The sequence below is a fragment of the Cyanistes caeruleus genome, chromosome 4 (genome assembly GCF_971803275.1).
Source record: "Cyanistes caeruleus chromosome 4, bCyaCae1.hap1.1, whole genome shotgun sequence".
Classification (NCBI taxonomy): domain Eukaryota; kingdom Metazoa; phylum Chordata; class Aves; order Passeriformes; family Paridae; genus Cyanistes; species Cyanistes caeruleus.
The window spans coordinates 57343413-57362799 of NC_141704.1; the positions used below are offsets into that span (position 1 = coordinate 57343413).

Sequence of the window (19387 nt, forward strand, 5' to 3'; positions counted from 1 at the left end):
CTTTGAAATAGCTGGGTCAACACTCTGTGAATAACACAACAAAACATTACACTGCCAGGAGAGACTTAAACTGTACACATGAAAAAAAAACCACATTCATCTGAGAATGCTCTCAAAAAAAAAAAAATCTACCTAGCACACTGACAATTAGGAGTGATCAACAGGCTAACATCTAACTTTGTCTCATTTGACCAAATATGCACCTCAATTCTGTGAAAAATCTTGTTCTGGGGAAACTCAATTTTAGCTAAACTATGGGTTTCACTTGCCTGTAATCCTTCTGTGACTAAAAAGCCTAAAAGTCTACTGTACACTACTTGAGCAAAGTGAATAAATAGGAATTCTGTTCAGCCAGAATTAGAGCACGATAGAAAATGCTTTGACAGTCTGACATTTGGTTCCCACACTGCAGAAGTCACAAACGATGACGCTCACCAAGCAGATGGCGTCCGACAGCAGGATGCTCCGAAATAGCCATCTTGGATAAAATAACTTATTTAAAATACCACTGTCAGTTTCAAAGTGATGAAATGAGATAGCTTCTCTTGCCATGCTGATTTCTTAGGTAATGAAGAAAAGCAGAAATAGGAAAATCCTTTGCTTTCTGGAGCACATCCACAACAGCCAGGACCTATGCAAGGCTGCACATGGTGCCTACCACAACCATGGTGCTCACTTCCAGTAAAACAAAAAGATAAGATCAGCACTGGCTGTTTTCTGGTGAAAGGTCTTTTACTTCATCAGAAATGCTCAACAGAGCACAGCAGAGCACAACAGTTTAGGTGAGAATTTTCAACACTTTTATACTGCCAAATAATTTCTAAGAACTTGCGCTAGCTGAAGAAATTCTTCAGGACTTTTTTAGAGGGTACATTATTCAGATTGTAAACTGTGTCTCTCATGTGTGTCCTTCTATTGCAGCTATTTTCCCTTCAGCAGCAGGATACAAACTCACCTAAGACTGCCTGACCTGAGCAGGTTCTCTGCTGATAAAATAGTGCAAACAACAGCATAACTCAGAGGTAAATCTCATAGGATGTAAAAGGTTCTTAGGAAAGACCAACTCTGAAGGCTAAGTAAGAAAGCACATGGCTCCTGGGACAGAATTTTTAACAAGGAATAAAAATTATATTAAAAAATAGATTAACCACCCCTTCATTTGGTCCAGGTCCATATAACTTGTCATCAGGATTTCTAAAGATAAAGTGACCTATTTCCATAACCTGGTTTAGACTGTTTGTTCTCTATTGTTCCAGATTGTATCAGACACATACATATCTAACTTTACTTCACTGTGTAAATAAAATTAGTTAGTCTACAAGGATGACCTTGTAGTTCATGTTATTATAGAGTTCTAACACAATTAGATAATAAAAATGTAAATAACCTGATCTGGTATGGCACACCTCCAGGCACCTACTGCCACAGAGAATTCCACAGCACTGTGTGTGAAAACTCACAATTTCAATTCCAGAAAACTGACTCCCGGAAAATCTTTCATCCTGAATCAGAGCAAAGAGCTGACACTGCCCAAGATGAAATGCCCTCCCTCAAAAATCTTTCCTTGTCTGTTAATTTGTCTTGATAAGATCAAAGGGAATTATCTGAACTTCACCATTTCAATTTTACAGGGGTCTATCATTTATATCATGAGACATTCTCTTGACGCTTATGCAAATCAAGATGATATTGTCAAAGGAACTCCTGTGACCCTCAGTAAGCCAAATTTTTAATTCACTTCTGACAGAAAATTTTGACAAAAATCAATACATTTCTATGAAGAATTTTGACTTCAGCAAAACAGTATTTTCTTCTCCAAAATTTACAGGCAATATTCCACAACATGCTGTGTTGCCCTGAAAATCAAGCTTTCTGACATTGTTTTCATAGTTTCTAAACACTTTCCCAGGAAAGTAACTATAAACATAGATGTTTATATATTCCATTAAAGATATGTCTTTTGATAGACGTTTCTCACAACCAGTGTGGTTGGGAATGTGGTGACCTGACTACCCAATCCCTGGTCATTGTCAAGACTCTATAAATACTGAAACGACAGAATAAAGTTTCCTCTTCCTCTACCACACATCAAGCAGTGTCTGTGTAAATCATTTCATGTCCGACAGTGACAATACTATACAAAAGGACACTCCTCTCCACCTACCAACACAGAAGCCGATAGAGGTCCCTGGAATAAGCTCCTATCACCTCTAGGATGACATCCTGTTTAACACAATGCTAGACCACAGTAAAGGTCCTGTCATCACTTGTACATTTTGACACAGACCTTTATTTTTTCCATAAGAACTTTGCCAGTTTGGTTTATTTTGTACTTGATGTCTTTACATTGGATTTAGGATTTAATGGCTTTTAAAGAAGCAGTTGTTCTCTTTCTGTCCCTGAAGACACAGATGCCAGTCTCATGCTCTTGCCATTTTCCTCGTGTTGAATCTGTAAAGCTACACATAAAATCAGTTCAGCTAATGGAAAACAATAGATATCTTATCTACCAAATCAGCTAAACAAAATGACTCACCCTATGACCACGTAACTGTTGGATTTGACACAGATAGTGGTGGGTTAAAGATGGCTTCAGTGGGACTGATGCTTTTGGGGCCAGCTCAGTGTCAGGGCACCTCAGCTGACCCGTCAAATCACACTTTTGGGCTGACACGCTTTGCTCTGACTTGTGATGTGGAAAATGGATACTGTCCATCACTGTGGATAAAACAGCAGTGACTGTGGCCTAATAAAGAAAACTGTGAACTCTCTCTCCTCTCCAGCTTCCCAGCCTTCACAAGAGTGTAAACTCAGTGTCCTGGGAAGAAAAAGAGCCCCTGCTCAGTGAAGCAGAGACAGCAGTGGCTGGCAGCCGGGCTCACAGGGGACACACCATCCCAGTATGCTCCCCCAGATGGAGACCTCCCATTTGATTGCTCCTGATCCATTACCACCTTAATACCAAACAAAAATAATTTCAGTATAGCAAACATTTCTTGCATACAGAACAAATACCACACACAATCCCCCCTGAAGTGGAAGAGAAATAAGAATTCAAGGACCAGGAGTTTGGGAACCATGTAATTACAGATGTGTTCATGACTTGCTGTGCACTTTTCAACTACGTATCTTCAAGCACTCCAACATAGTAAATGACAGAGCAAGAGTTACCATTTTTTCTAACACCCACTACTATCTCCATATCTCACTGTTCTTCAGGCTGCAGTCAGCATGGTTTCAAAAGCAATGAAGATAAACCTGACTGTTTTAAATTGCCATGTCAAGCAGCTGCTCTTATTCAGCCATACAAATAAACCAGTCAGCCCAAACGTCTAGTTCAAAAGAGTTGTTAACTCCAATTGTAACATGAGGAATGGAACCCCCTTGTCATGACTGACATTCTGCAAAAAGTTATTTAAGAAAAATCTCTAAAACAAGTCAGTAAGATAATTTTCCCTTTGTTAACACTCCAGCAAGAGAGAATAATCTTCTTGCAAATATGCATTTGGGTGATACTTACAATAAGTGCAAAATTAGTGGTCATCAATCTAAACTTAATTAAATGTATTTGTAAGCAAAAATTGTTACTTTTGGCCCTCTTCTTTATGAGATGACTATTGAGCAGAAAGAAATTTGTTTAGATATATCTTTACCAAATATCTTTCTGTCATGTTTGGATTATGTTTCACCCTTAACTCTGAAATTTCAGTTTGCAATAGTCATGTTACAAACAGAACCGATGCCTCAAATATTTTTCTGTTGATATATATTCTCAATTTTAACTCCATTTTAGCACATTTTAATTTGGGAATATTTTTCATATAGAGGTCACCTATTCTTTAATTATTGCAAATGCAATACACAGACATAGAACAAAATAAGACAGCATAGGGATATGTTTCTCCTTTCCCCCACCATGCTTTCCAACATCTGCATCAATGGCCTTTTGAGATCCCCATAGTCCTCAGCTGAGAGATCACCTGTATACAGAAGCAGAATAACAACATTTGTCTTCATGAAGCAGCAATGTTCAGATGCTATCAGCTGAGATGATGATTCCCTATGTTCTCATGAACCAGTGCTTTGGCTGATAGCAGTTGCACTTCAGCAACATGAAAAAATACATGTTTTCTAGATGGGCACCTTCTGCAAAATCACTGTGTTCTCCACACTACTGGAAGAATACAAAGATATGGCCACCATTTTGAAATATGACAGACATCCTTTCTCTTTAGATCTCTCTGGAAAGAATATCTGATCTCAAACCTTCATGAAAAAGAAGCAGCAAAACAGAACTACTGATCCACAACACAGCACTCCAAGTGTCCACTGCACACAACATTTCAGCAATTTTTAAATACGCACAAGGCTTGCACTCATTACTCCTTTATTTGAGATAGAATTCCTATCATCTCTTCATGTTTTTATGTGACTAATGGAATACTCCAGGATTCTCCTTTTGTCATGAGAGCATATAAAAATATACATCTCTTTTCAACTGAATACTAAATTCCCAATTACAAAACGTAGCCTTGAAGACCCTGTAGTGGAAGGGAAATCCATCCTTCAGTGTAAAAGTCAGTGTAGCTTTTAGGAAGTTATGGTACAGCAGCCAAACCATTCATGGGGAAAATAAATAAATTCCCTAGAATGAGGAAAATTCATCATATGTAAAACATGTGCTACTGTATTAACACATATGCTAATTATCCAAGCTTTAGTACCTCATCAGGCACTTCCAAATACTTACTGTCCATGAAAGTAAGCAGACAGAACTACTGACTAGTGCCAAAAAGGCACAGACTATAATGCAAGACTCATTTCAAAGTCACATTCACTAATTTTAAATACCTCACTGGTATAGGTCACTTCATGTCTATTGGTCTAGTCCATACCCCAATCAGTTTATCTACAAGGATGTTACAGAAGATGGTGTAAAAAGCCTTGCAAAAGTCAACACAATGGCCATTGCTCTCCCCTCATCTACCAAGGCAGTCATTTAATCTGTTAGGCTGGTCAGGCACGATCTCCTCTCCATAAATCAATGCTGAGTACTCTCAGTCACTTCTTATTCTTAATATTTTTGGAAATTACTTCCAGAAAGATTTTCTCCATAACCTTCCTAGAAATCAGGGTAAAACGGATTAGTCTGGAATTCCCTGGATCCTCCTTATCCTTCTTGAAGGCAGAATTGACATTTGTTTTGTTGCAGTCCTCAGGAGCATCCTCTGACCACCATGGCCACCCAAAGACAACAGACTGTCCCAGCAGTGATATCAGCCAGCTCCCTCCACACCTTTATGTGCAACTCATCAGGTCTCATGCACTTCTGTATGTTCAGTCTAAGTATTCCCTAAGCTGATCATCCTCCACAAAAGTAAGTTTTCCTTCTTTCAAGCCATGGTATCAGTGACCTGGAACTGTTAAAGGTGGCTTTTGCCAGCAAAAATGGAGGGGGGGAAAAAAAAAAGACAAAGAAAAAAAAAGGGACTGAGCAATTCAGGTTTCCCGTGGTTTTTCTCACCATGCTCTCTGCCCTATTCAGTGGCATCCCAACATTTTTCCTGCTGTTCCGATCACTGTTCATTTGCCTACAGAAACCATTCCTGTTACCTTTCCTGTTCCTGTTAGATGCTACACTAGATGAGGTCTGGCTTTCCTTAGTCTCTCTGTGTGGACACAGGTAGTGCCTTGTACAATGCTCCTGACCCAAGCCTGCTTCCATGTATTGCCAAAGGCCATTTTTCAACTTCTACTCTGACACATAGTTTTCTGTTCTCATGAAGATCTAAAAGATTTCTGGCTTTGTCTTTTATACACATAATTTATGTGTATAAAAATTTATGGTATAAGTAATAATATTTCTCCTCTAAAAAACATTCAACTTGTACCCAGAGAACTCCAATTATGCATTCACAGAGCACAAAGCATGGATCAGTCAAGTTTTTCATTGACCTCCAGGAATGGAAACTGAATACCTTTACATGCCTCTTAAGATGTGGGAGAAAAATTCTAAGTCTCATTGTCATGGGAAAAGGAAAGAAAATGTGCATTAACAGAAAAAATCTACTATGAAAAAAAAAATGAGAGATCTGGGGATGTTCAACACTCTACTATTCTAGTGGCTGTCAATAGTTTTGTTGGCACCATAGAAAGCAAGATCTAGAAGGCAGTAGTTAAAAGAAAATTACAGGAGGACTTTGTGTACAAGCTTATGGTTATAATCCTTGGTGGAAAATCACAATAGAAAAATACACAAAGACCTGAGTCCTCAAAGGTACACAGGCAGTGTATTGTGTGGCTCTAGTCTGTACTCACTTGAGAATCTGAGCTAGAATTACTTACTTTATTATTTAACACTTGGAAGTGATGTCTAAAATGAAGGTGTGTGGGAGAAAGGGATATGCATAAACACATCACAGGGGCAGCCATTGAGGTCAATTCCTTTTTTGCAAGGCATCCCCAGCACTCCCCTCTGGTTATTAAAACACCTACTCCAGACACTGGACTGGTACAGCCCTGGTGTGAAAAGAGAACATGAAATTATACAGCAAAGCTATAACTTTAATTAGGTGTAGCAAATGTGATGAAACTGGACATTTGTAAGTATGTTAGGGGAAAGAAACCTCAGGGAAGAGAGAGTAGCAATAACTACAATAAAGAATACCGGAGGGTTCTGTGTAAAAAGTTTTAGGGGACATGAGAATCATCACCGCTGTTTTACAGCTAGAGAGGCTGACGTACTGAGGGGCAAAACAACGCATGTGAGCTCACTCACGAGGTAAGTGAGAGAGCAGAGAATAGAATTCCACTCTCTCACTCAGTGCTCTGTTCACAGAACCATCTGATAATGGCAAATCACCTGCAAGCAGTTCTCAAAAACTGAGGCAATGGGCAGGGAATTCTATCCAGTTATTACTGTGAAGGCTGCGGTAGAAAATATTTCCTTCCTTTTAAGTCAAGAGACAATTTCTCTTTGTGTCACTTAGACTTTGGAAAGATCTCCCATCATGTGACCTTGGAGAATCATCCTCAGAAATACTGAAGAGAAGGATGATATATGAAGATGTTACAGACACTGATCAATGCTGCCTTCCAGTGATTAGATACAAAAACTTCTTGTCTGGCTCTGACACATCAATTGAAACATCTTTTCATTCTACCAAATACACCTCTGAACTTAATTTAAAATTTATGGTTTTTTTCTTTGTTGAAATTCACTACATATTAAAAACCTTTGGTTCATTTTCACCTCCTCACATCTCCAAACCTTACTTCCACCATACCTCAAATTTGAGAAATACCTTTCTCCCTTTTACTGGTTACTACAGCTGGTCCATTCAGTCTCCTCCCAGCCACAGATGTCTTTCGTGCACTATCCTGTACCTCTCCCCATGACACAGAGTTGCCTCCTCTCTCCAATCAAAGTGTGAAGTAAAGCAAAACACCAGTCTGAGGTGCTGTAAACAGCTAAGAAACTGAGCTGATCAAAACTCTAAACCATAAGCATGGGAGTAAACTACAAATACTCCACATGCAATTAAAACCCAAAATATTTAATCAATATTTACCAACTTATAGCAACTCCTGTATTTGTGTATAGGAACCACATGAGGAAAAAGAGTAACCATCATGGGATCATGGTAATGGAGTAACAGACAATCAGCAGAGTAAAGGCAAGCCATGGTTGATAGACTTGGGATTCAGGGTTGGTTTTTTTGCCTGGGTTGTTGCTGTTGTTTTTCCCAAGTACAGTTTTCAAAGGTATTTAATTTAGCTAATGTGCTTAACCCTTCACTTATGTGTCTGATCTTTCAGATTTCTACTGAACGGCAGTGATGACTCAAAACAGGCATTTTTACTACCTTGCTGAATCAGCACCTGGGTTTGATGAAATGAAAGAACAAGGTATTCTCCAAAGCACTTCCCAGAGGATTCTATGCAAGCTTTCAAAGTGCAGACCCTTAGAGTGAATCTAACCCAACTTCCTGCAACACAGCCTGCAAAATTTCATCCCCTTAAACTTCAGATGCAACATCTGGAGTTCAAGAAGAGCAGGCAATCTAAAAATCAATTCTGCTTTGGTATAGAGAAGATAAACATAAGCCATATTCATCAAAACAGATGTTATCTTCAACTAAAAGCTGCTTGGGTGGCTGGTGCCTTGATACTGCAATGCATCAACCTCTTTACCAATAGCCAAGTGTAAAATCTACTGTATGCTCTTCTTTAATTGAGACATTTGTGTGAACTGCTGGCTTCTGACTCATTCTCTTAGCTCATACCAGTGCACAACCACATGGAAGGTGCATAGGGATGGTTTCAGGGGAGGTACAGACCTGCCATGAGTAAACACAGAGAGGGCCAAACCCTGGAACAGTCTTCCAAGAGAGGTGGTTGATGCCCCATGCTTGCCAGTGTCTAATAGACATTTGAACAATGCCTTCAACAATCTGCTTTAACTTTTGGCCAGCCCTAGAGTGGTTCAGCCCAGAAACATAAGAACAAGACAGGAGGGGTGGGAACATGTTCTCCATGTCTACACACTAGCTTAGGCCCTGAAGAAATCTAGTCATACCTACAAAGAACTGTGACCAAAGATTTCAACTACCTACTCTACAGATGCAGACAGTTTGACATGTATCTTTAGCCTTAAATTTTGGCCCATCAAACAGAGGCACAAAACCCTGCTGTGCTGAAATTAGATCAACATTTGCTGGCAGACTCTGTCAAGAAGGAGGTGGGAAAATGTAACCAGACAACTTCTGGAAAACCTGTCCTTTTTTTCTCAAGTTGTCACCAGATTTCATATCTCTGCCTTGTGTTTCAGTTCACAATAGAAGCATGTACCTACTGACTAGCAATAATTCTGATAGCAATGCAATGTCTTATGTTGATTTAAAGATGGATAGAGAGCACCAACTAGAGACACTGCTCAAATTAACTGCCAAAAAAACCAAACACCTACAGTCCACTCTAAGGCCGCTCTTGGTTCCTTCACAGGTCCATTGGTGACTGGAATGTTGAGGGAGTGCACAGGAGCCAAGTGCTGGAGGCCTGACCTGGAGATTGCCTTCCTGCAAATTGAAAAGAAAAACATCAATAAATGGAGTGTATATAGGGGTTGCATATATAACAAATATATCTCTCCAACATAATTTCCCAACATCCTCCCCAGCCTTCTCCAGAAATCAGGAGAGGCAGCAATGCATTTCATTTCAGTTTCAGTGAAATGGTGCTTGAATGCCATCTCCTGCTAAAGCAGTTTAGGAAGAGAATAAAGCAACCTGATCACTGGAAATTACTGTTTAATGGAGATCAGTTACTCATCTGGCACTAAGCTGAAATATCAAATCCAGTGGACTATCTGTGGTTATGTTTGCCAGTGTCAGTGGAGTCCTCATGCATTACACCTATTCCTTACACCATCTAGATCCAACCAATATACACACCAACTAGACCTTTTGAATCAATTTATGCATAATTCCAAATGCCATTTATAGGAGAGACAAAATATGAGTTTATACAAAGAATCAAACACTTGTTGGTTTTACTTAGTTTATAGGCTAGAAAAAGTCATCTATTCAGCATCCAATTCTGTAAAACAGGACATGAGGATGCCACCAGGAAGGGAAGTCATAAACTGCTACTTTCTTTGATCATATCAGAATCCCTCAAGGAATTACAGCTTCTTTCCACTTATATTTCAGTTCTATCTTTCTGGTCCAAAGTAATTTTTACAGCTCTTGAGGTATAGCTGTGACATTCCTCAGAAGTCATAGGTGGTGGTCAGAAACACTCCTGAAGCTGGCTCCACATTGCTGAGGGGACATCCCCCCTGCCTGTCTCCCTGCAGACACCCAGCCCTGACTGAGCTGCCTCCAGCAGTGAGCCCTCAGGTGGAAGCATGGTATGCTGCATCTGAACAGTCTGTTTCCTACAGCTTCCCAACATTATTGCATTGTATGTATTAGAATCTGACGGTAGTGGCCAAAATAATCTCACAGATTCAGCTGCAGTGATTCAGAAGAGGACAAAAATCATCTCAGAGAGATATCTCACTTTGTTAGCCAAATACACACATCCCCCACAAAGTAAAATGACAGGCTGTTTGTGTAAAGTGCATTTTTGTGATACCGCTCCCACACTGCTGTAGCTATTTATAGCATCTCCTAATCTTACCACTGTCCCAAGGCAATAAAGGTCAATTGAGCCAGTGGAGACAATCCAGGTCAGCCATATGCTAAATAAATCTTTTCATTGTCCTGAAAATATACAATATTTTGCACAATATAGTGCAATATGTATCTGCTGCAAAGGAGCTTGGAAGCCTCGCTGCTCACAGTGCATGTCTGGAAAAATCGAGTGAACTGAAGCAGAATCTCTTAAATCCCCTCTCTTGTGGGCAGCATGAACATCTCAGAACACTAACATCAGCCTCTGATCACCCAATACCCTCTTTCTACTTAGTGTGGGCCAGACTTTGACATTAAGGGTTTCTTTTCCAAAACATTTTGCATTTGACAAAACAAGGGAAGAAGCCCAAGGAAAATACTTCTACCATCTGGCAATGTATCAGGAGGGAACAATTTAGCAAGAAAGATTTTATGCCAAATATATAAGTAAAACATAAGCTACACATCTCAATAACTGGATTAAGGCCTTAGAGAAATAAGCTAAAAGAAACTAAAAAAAAATGGGTTTTAAATATATTCTTCCCAATATTTGGCTGTCTCCTTCCATGCTGTTTTCAGTATCAATGTAGCTATTCGTGCTTCCTAAACACAAGAGTACATTTTTGTGTCTATTTGTGGCTCATAACGTGTTAGTTTATTTGGGTGGAAACAGCGCAGTATCACTTTTTCCACTCTGCATCACTGATAGGGGTAAAGCAAACCTACTTAGGCCTGTCCTCACAACAGAGGAAGGTAAATATGTGTAATGAGTGGTTGCAGACATCTCAGCACCAAGCCTCAGATACTATTTCAAGTCAGAATTAGAGATGTGCAAGCCTCCCACAGGAGAACCTGAGACTTGGCCCACATTTCTTGAAGAGCAATCCGAGGCTGATGAGCCTTTTTGGGGGAGACCCGGCACAGTTTTGTGCCAACAGCCTGCCCTTCCTCTGCCTGCCAAGATGGATTTATGGCTTTGTCTGGAAAGTACAAAAAACACAGGCATGAGAGTAATGCCTTTTTTTTTTTTTTTTCTGCTCTGTTTTAACATAAAAGCCTTAAAATTATCTCAGGGATTGCAAATTTTCGTGAGTCAGCCAGAAGTGACCCTTAGTCCCAGGAACAACCTAAAAATTTATACTTTTGTACAGTTTCTTATCAGAATTTTTTCTCAGAGCAAAGAGAAACAAAGTGTCAAAACACACTATATGCACTGCAGAAGCCTTTCCCATTCTAAAAGGAGGCCAAGCTAAAGAGCAAACACATGGCCTTCTAATAAATGTAAGACAGACAAGAGAGGGGAAAATGGGGGGAAAGGGGAGGTAGCACGAATTTGATAACAGAGCAGATGCTGAGTATCCAGGTGATCATATCTCATATTACTTTGACAAATTGCACCACCTGGCACTTTTCCAATGGCAAGGTAAGAGGATTGGCTTTTAGTTATCTTTCCCAGAAATTTCATCTCCACTGTGCTGAGTGCATGAATGAAAACACAGGCTTGACAGTCAGCCTTTCCCACAGAAGTAATCATTGCTCCCCTGATAAGAGACAGACAGAAAAAGTGAATCTGTGGTTTCATCATATATTCCATTCTTCAGACTATGAAGGGCACAACTTCGTTAAAATGGGCACAACCAGCCCAGTTGCTGATGCAGTAACCAACAGCTAGGAAATATTTAATCGAAAATAACAAGCTGTATTTCAATAACTACCTTTTCACATCCACTAATCAGTTACTTGTAGTAGATGTTATTACTGACTTAGCTAACACACCACCATTGTGGTGTGGTGTGTACCCATTGTGGCATGGGTACACATAAATGCCATTATGTCATTAAACATACAACTAACAGAAATATCTGATACTAAATCTATAGTTGATACCACTACGGAAATTCTTTAACAAAGTCAACTGTCTTGAGAACCAAAAGCAATCAGACATTCGAGACATTCAAGTACACTGACTTTTTTTTTTAAAAAAAAAGCATTACATTTGCATTTTGCTGAAAAGTCAGGCGAGACTCAACCTACTTATTAGATCAAAGGATACATATTTGATCAGGGGAGATTTGAGCTTATATCCCAGCCTTTGGCTTTACTGAGCCTTTTCCTTCACTGAAGGCATATAAATATCCTCCAATGAGTTCTTTAGACTCACAGTTTTACTTGAACCCTCAAAGACCACAATTAGTCAATAGTATGCAACCTATTTAAGTGCTAGAAAAAAGGTCTATTTGGAATAGAAAGAGTAAATTACTGTTGCATGTAGTTAACAGCTTTGACTGTCAATTTAGCTGACACTGGTGTTGTAGTTGCTGCCTTTCCAAGGCTGGGGTTGGAAAAATGCAGAGGGACTGGCTTCCACAGATCCTCTGGCTAGAACATCTGCCAGGAAAGATGTTTTTGGGAGTCTTTTCTCAAAGTTAACCTAGATATTTACAGAGAAAGGGACAATAATTTGTGTAAAGATGTTTAAGTTACAATAGTCCTGACTTTCTTAGAATATTCAATCTGGATAAACCCTGCCAGCCCTCAGCTTTGCCAGCTAGAGCTTGAAAAGCCCTGTACAAGGCCAGGCAGCACCTGTATGCAGTATGAACAAATTATATGTGCCTGAGGTTATTTGGAGGTAGTTTTCACTCCTGCCATTTGGTGCTTATAAATGTTATGAAGAAAATTTACTGGCTAATCTCTGGCATTATTTAAGTTATCCCAATGCACATCTGCATCAGAACCCTGAAACCCACTGTTCCCAGCTTGCCTTCTGGGCATGTATTGTTCTCCTTTTTAGCCGGCCACTGGGCAGTGATTATTTCACTGCAACATCAATTCCCAGATTTTTTGCATTTCCTATGAAAGGAGCCAACTTCAGCCAAATTAAATAATCTGTCTGGTGCACCAACCCATTCCTGACAGTAGGCAGTAGCAGGTGTTTAAAGAAGCACTGGAACAAATTGGGTGATCCCTCCCCTGACATATTCCAGTTACAGTTTCCAGTAATCAGTAGTTTAAGGACTTCCTGAGCTGGAGGCTGCTTCCAGACCTTTGCACTTAATAGCCTGTAATGGCTCTTTACTCTAGGAATGTGTTGGTCCTTCCCTGAATCCATTTATAGTCTTGGTCTCCACAGCAGGCTATGTAATAAGCTCCACAATTTAATTATGGGCAATGTAAAGTACTTCCTTCTGTCTGTTTTTAAAATTCTGCCTCATAATTCAATTGCTGTATCATATTGTAAGTAACAGCAAGTAATCACTTGCCTCTCTACACCTCCTGTAACTTTATGAATCTCTTGATATACCCCTTAAATCACCACAATCCCAAGTGGAAGCGCCCTGGACTACTTAGACTTCTGCTAATCCTGAATCGGTTCTATCTTCACCAATGTTCTGTAGCTCAATTACGTTTTTGACGTATGATTGCCAGAACTTGAAAAAATATTCAACATCTAGCTGCCCCAGAGTGGTGATGTCATCACACTTTCTGCACTGTTCTCTTTAATTATCCAAAGATCTCTTTCCTGAGCGTTAAATGACAATATAGAGTCCAAACTTGATAACTTTTTAATCCTGCACGTGCATTGTTTTGGCTTCATTGATCTCACACTTCAACTGCAATCTGCTTCAGTCATTCAGCATCATGAATCCTTCTGCAGTCAGACCATGCCCACTCTAATTGTACAAAGCTTTACCCCCTTTCATTTTTCTTCCAGTGAGCAGCACTGCTCCCATCAGAGATCCCCAGTGGTCCTCACCAGTGAATACCTAGCTAAACCCTGAGCACCACCCCATTGCTTCCTACACTTAAACACTTAGCTGCTTAACCACGAGGACATCACACCTCTCACCCCTGGTTTCGGTACCAGAAGCTGTTTTTCTCACCCCATTGAAGCTTTCTGGAAGCCCACATGGGCTCCCCTCGTCCAGACCACCTCAGCCCACAGGCCTCATGCCTCTGTCAGCAACCTCTGCAAGATTCACCAGTCCTGGTATTGAGAAAGCTGTGCTGGCTCTCCTCCAGCACATCAGGTTCAGCTGTGCATATACTAATCCTGAATCTTATCAGCAGCTTTACCAGTTTCTCTGATTAAAACTTGCTGCTGGGTTGCCCCATCAGCACTCTGTGAACCCATGTGACCACCCCACTCCTTTAGGAGTAGAGCTCACTTAACAGAGGATTTATGAAGCCCTCTAAGCAGTTTCTTATTTGAATTCCACCAGAATACTTAGCAAAATCAAACCTTAGTAATTAGTTTCTGGCCCTTTTGTCGATGTGATCACAAGCCTCCTACATTAACTGTCCCATTTTCCTCAGGTTCATCCACACAAGTAGCTGCTCAGCCTAGGACACTCTCAAGCACTCTCAGCAGTAAACATTGATGCAAAAAAATTCAATTAGCACTAAAAGAAACAGACCTTTCAAAACTCCTCCTGAAATGCTTTCCTAAGCATTTGTCACTCCCTGCTGCCCAGGAAAGCAGTGTATGGAAAAGCCAAGATTTGGGTAATATCCTGGCCAGTCAACACCCACATCACCAATACCCCAAACAAACCTTTTCATCCTCTCTCTCCACTCCTCACCTCACAAAGCTGTCTGAAAAAAAGGTGCATGGAAACTGGCACATATCTATGAAACACTGCAGCTCCATGCAGCTCTGGGCAGCTTTGCTTTCAGCCTCAAGCCCAGCCTTCCTGTACCTGGAGCAGCTCATGTCCACTAGAGACTGACCTGAAGAGAGTGAAACAAATTTCCACTATGAAAATCTTCCCAAGTACCTCAAACAGCAACCACAGAGCTGTAACACAGTGCCTTGACTCCCTAGTACATTCTGGTAGGAACATTTGGATCTACAACATCAAATATTTTATTCAGCTTGTATTGAGCAGACGCAAGACCAAACAGAGCCAACAAGTCTTCTGACAAAAGGAATTACGAGGCAAAGCAAAGGAGCAGAAAAGAACTGCAGAAAGTTGGATCAGGTTAACAGAGGAAATGTCTGTACCACACAATGTCTTTTCTGCATCAACAGTGGAGTTCACAGACATTTCTGTGTTATGCACATGATGGGATATTCTTTAAAAGGAAGCTTTTTGGTATTCTTGCCCCTCAAATTCTGGGTACAAAAATGGCAGGTTACTTTTCCTATCCCAAGAGAATGAAGTGGATTCATGACACAGGTTGTGTGTTACAAGAGGCATTCACAAGTTGTGGCATGAATATATCTGCAGTTTATTTAATGTAGACATGCAAATCATCACTGCCCTGTGGTTATACTTGATTTAATGTCAAATGGAGCTTGATTTAATGTCAAAACAGTGGAAGTCCAAATGCCAAAGATCTCTACTATATGTTATTTTCCTCTTCTCTGCTTCACTTGACCAGTAGGCATACATTAAGCACCAAATTTTACCTTTTGGAAAGCAATTTATGGTTTCAATTTGATCCTGAACTGTGCTAAATTATTCAATCCCTTAAATCTTATCTTCCATCAAGAGTTCATCTTCTCAGAAGCCAGAGAAAGCACACAGTTTTGTGTCAGCTCCTATCAAGGTGACCAATATATCTTGTCCCAGATCTATAAATCACTTCAGAGTCACCATTGCACTAAAATCAGGGTGACTTTGTTCCTGCATGCCTTCATTGGCCAGGCCCTGGATCCAGCTCATTCCCTTGGAAACTCTGTAACAATCTCCATCAGCAATGTGGAAACTGAAAATGGCTCAGATCCAAGACTTGGATAATTAATAAGATAATTATAAGAAAAAGTCAAAGCTGTGTGGAATTCTCACTGAGCTCCTATCAGAGGTCAGATTTCCATATATCAATGATTAGCTCCCTTTTCTTCCTTCTGCCCACTTTAGGGTTTTTCTGCCTTCACTCTTTAATTTATTCTCTATATTTCATAGCAAATAGGATAAAACACGGAGACTTATTGTACAAGGCAACTAAATTTCAGGACCAGCAGGATTTCTCCCAATATTTTGTTTAAAATTTCTGAAAAGATATGTACAAATAGGGTGATTTCTCTTGCCACAAAAACTGACAGGCATTGGAGGACTCCTTGTAGTAACAGAAATGTCAGCATTTAGTTTCATGAGGAGGAAAAAAAAGTGATACAGTTGGTGATGCAATAAAGATGAGGAGTATTCCCTATCCCTGTAATTTACTGAGAAAGAGACTAACAAAGGAGCCTAGGAAAGCTGGGGATAAAAAAGACATAAAAGCTTTCTTGAACTGATTTATTTTGCTTTATTTTTTCTTCAGTCAAAACCAATTTGTTTCAGAAAAGGGTTTAAATTTTTCTAGCCTTTAGCTTTTAAAGCCATGAATATCAGATATGGAAAAGACCTTTTAGGTCATGAAATCCAGTCAACTCTATTTCAAGCAAACTTATCATATGTTTGAATTCACAAAGTTAAAGACCCATTTGAAATCTAGCCTGGTTGTACCTTCTCTCTTCTTCCTACTGAGAAGCTGTGCTAGATCTCCATTCTTTTCATCATTAAAATCCTTTTTTTATTATTATTTTTTGTAATTTTCCATTCAATATGCATGCCCCTACACAATCTTCCTTAAATTTATATTACTAGGATTTTCACATTTCATCCAAAGAGTTAAGGTTGAACTGACAACCAATGATTTTATATGATCCTTCTACAGAATAAAAGGCACCTGAAAGTTTTGATCCAGAAATCTTTAAACCTTTGGATCAAAATCCTTTGAGTGAGTTTATGTAGGGCAGAGATGTGCATAGGGAGTTAGAAGCTCACGTTTCAAAGATTCTGGAATCAATCGAGTAGCCAAGATGATAAAATTTAATCACTGTCTTTCCAAGCAAACAACAAGAAATGCTCTCAGGAACTCTGAGCATAAATGATTTCCAGATGCATCAGACTGGACATCAGCATTAGAGAAGACTGATACGTTTTTACTATTTCAGAAAGCAAAGTAAGTCAGAATGGGAATAATTTTCATAGCACATTTTCATATATTTCATCCAGACAAAATCATAGCATATGCAGGACCTGCATTCTGTACCTCAAATATAGACAGCAAATTGGATGGACATGATTCTGGTATGACTGTATAAAATAAAAAGAGTGCAGATATTCTATGTTTTCACTCTGCCAACCAGATTAAGAAAAAAAAATAAGCTCTTTTTTCAGGGTACTTCTTGGTGGCATCAATCAATATTCATTTGATCTGTAAGATAAGGAGAAGGAAAACAAAACAAGACAGGGAGGAAGGGAGGAATTTAGAGCAGCATTTTAGTCTAACATTAGTCTTGGAAACATTTCCTTGCCACTCAGACACTAGCACATGCTTTCTAAAATAACTTAATTTAAGGTAATTTCTATATCAGGCCAGGATCCTTCATTGGCATAAGCTATTTACACAAGCTGAAATGATATTATGACTCAAGGACTGTATAGCCTCACACAAACTATATCATAAACTACTACGTTTTTCTTCTTTTCTACAAATCTAATGTGTGCCTTGCAGTTTTGCACTGCAAGCTTCAAATACAGATTTTCTGGAACCTTTCCCTGCCCCTGAATCATTAAGTGTTCTTTCCTTTCTTTGTGTAGTATCTTTTCCTTGAAAATGGAAACACCAAAAATTGTGATTGTCCATTTCCACATTTTTTCCCCCATTATAAACTTTCATGTAGCATGCAAGGGTCTCAGAGGGGTTAAAAATAAAAATCTTCCATTCTGAGTATGCAAATAAAAATTGAAAACTTAATACAGATTCATAACTAGACAAAAAGAAATAATTCCACCAGAATAAAAAATATTCCAGTTTCCAGTCTGTGGATTTAAGAAAAAAAGGAATATTATAGGAGATGTCAGGATGAGTTTATTACCAAGTATTAGTATAAGAATCAAATTTCCTTCCTTGCAGGTATATAAGTACCTAGGAATCAAGGAAAGACCCAGAATAAAAGCAAGCTTTAAAACAATCCAAAACAACGATTTTTTTTCTAACAAAAGATTTTGCTTGCACACAGGACAGAGAAATACCCTCTCTTCTGAAAGCAAGTTAGACTTTCACACTCTAAACACAGAGTCTAGAGAGCAGAGCAGGGAAGGGAGTTCAGGCTTTGCCTGCATAGCTCATCAGAAAAAAACCAAAAAATTTTTTAAAAAAAGGGGGAAAAAAAGCCTACACTTTGCATTAGAGTTACACTCAAGAAAGACAGATAAAAATATAAAACTACCATTCACTAACCAAATAAATTCTATTTTCTCCCTAAGGAAGGGAGTCCAGCAACTGAGATAAGACAAAGGTTTTTCCTCACACTTTCCCTCCCCAGGATCCTATGAGATACAAAAATAGATATAAAAAAAAAAAAAAAAATTCAACAAGTGTCTTTTTCTTTTCATTCCTCACCACAAAGCAGCTTGATGGCATCTACTGCTGTGCTTAAAAAATATTGTTTTGAGCACCTAGGACCAGAGGCCCCTAATGCCTCAGGGGGCTGGTAGCTGCCAGGACAAGCACCACCATGCTCCAAGCACCTGAACCTTCATCCTCTCCATACCAATCCCTGTATCCTTCCTTTCCCTCTGGCATGGTTTTATGCACTCATCCCAAGGAAGCTGATGCGCTCCCAGCACTTTCAATTCCCTCTGTTTGAGACAAATTGAAAGGGCTCAGCAGAAGGTGGAAAAAGAGAAATTACTGCAGTAAGTGAATGGCAGATAAAACAGAAAGCATCAGCTCCCCAGCAAGTCTGTGTAGAAACCTATCCCTGCAGGATCCCATCCAAAGCTCAGATTCTAATCAAGAGGTTTTGATTACTTTTAACAAGTTTTAGGATCGAAGAACAAAGGTTTAGGGAAAAAATTTCCTCTGAAAAGAAGTTAAACCAGTAATGAAGGATATGTGTAGAAACTACATAAAATCATCACCTTTCCCTCTCCTCATCAGCAACAACGGTATGGCAATACAGAAATGAGGGAAAAGAGCACCTCCTGGCAAGATTCCTCCTCTCCCTTCAGTCCAGAGAAAGCAGAAAAGTTAAGAAACAGCTTAAAACTAAAATCTAAAACTGGAACAGAAACTGACTCAAGCTCTGTTCTGAAGAAGAAAAACTGACTCGGAATACCCAGTGTGTTTATAAAAAATTAATTCCCACTCACAGAATCACAGAATATGATGACTTGGAAGAGACCCATCAGGATCAAGTCCAGCTCCCAGCCCTG

General features: G+C 39.5%; 1 protein-coding gene across 12 annotated transcripts in view; it reads right to left on the bottom strand.

Moving 5' to 3' along the window:
* DGKI (diacylglycerol kinase iota) overlaps window positions 1-19387 on the bottom strand; it is a 199970-nt gene that overhangs the window by 115653 nt on the left and 64930 nt on the right. For all 12 annotated transcript variants that reach the window (XR_015285660.1, XM_086884902.1, XM_086884901.1 and 9 more), the window contains exon 2: window positions 8969-9077. Coding sequence is in view for 8 of the 12 variants with exons in the window: in XM_086884902.1 (XP_086741028.1) it covers window positions 8969-9077 (109 nt within the window). In the remaining 4 variants the exon portion in view is untranslated. The remainder of the gene's footprint in view (window positions 1-8968; window positions 9078-19387) is intronic.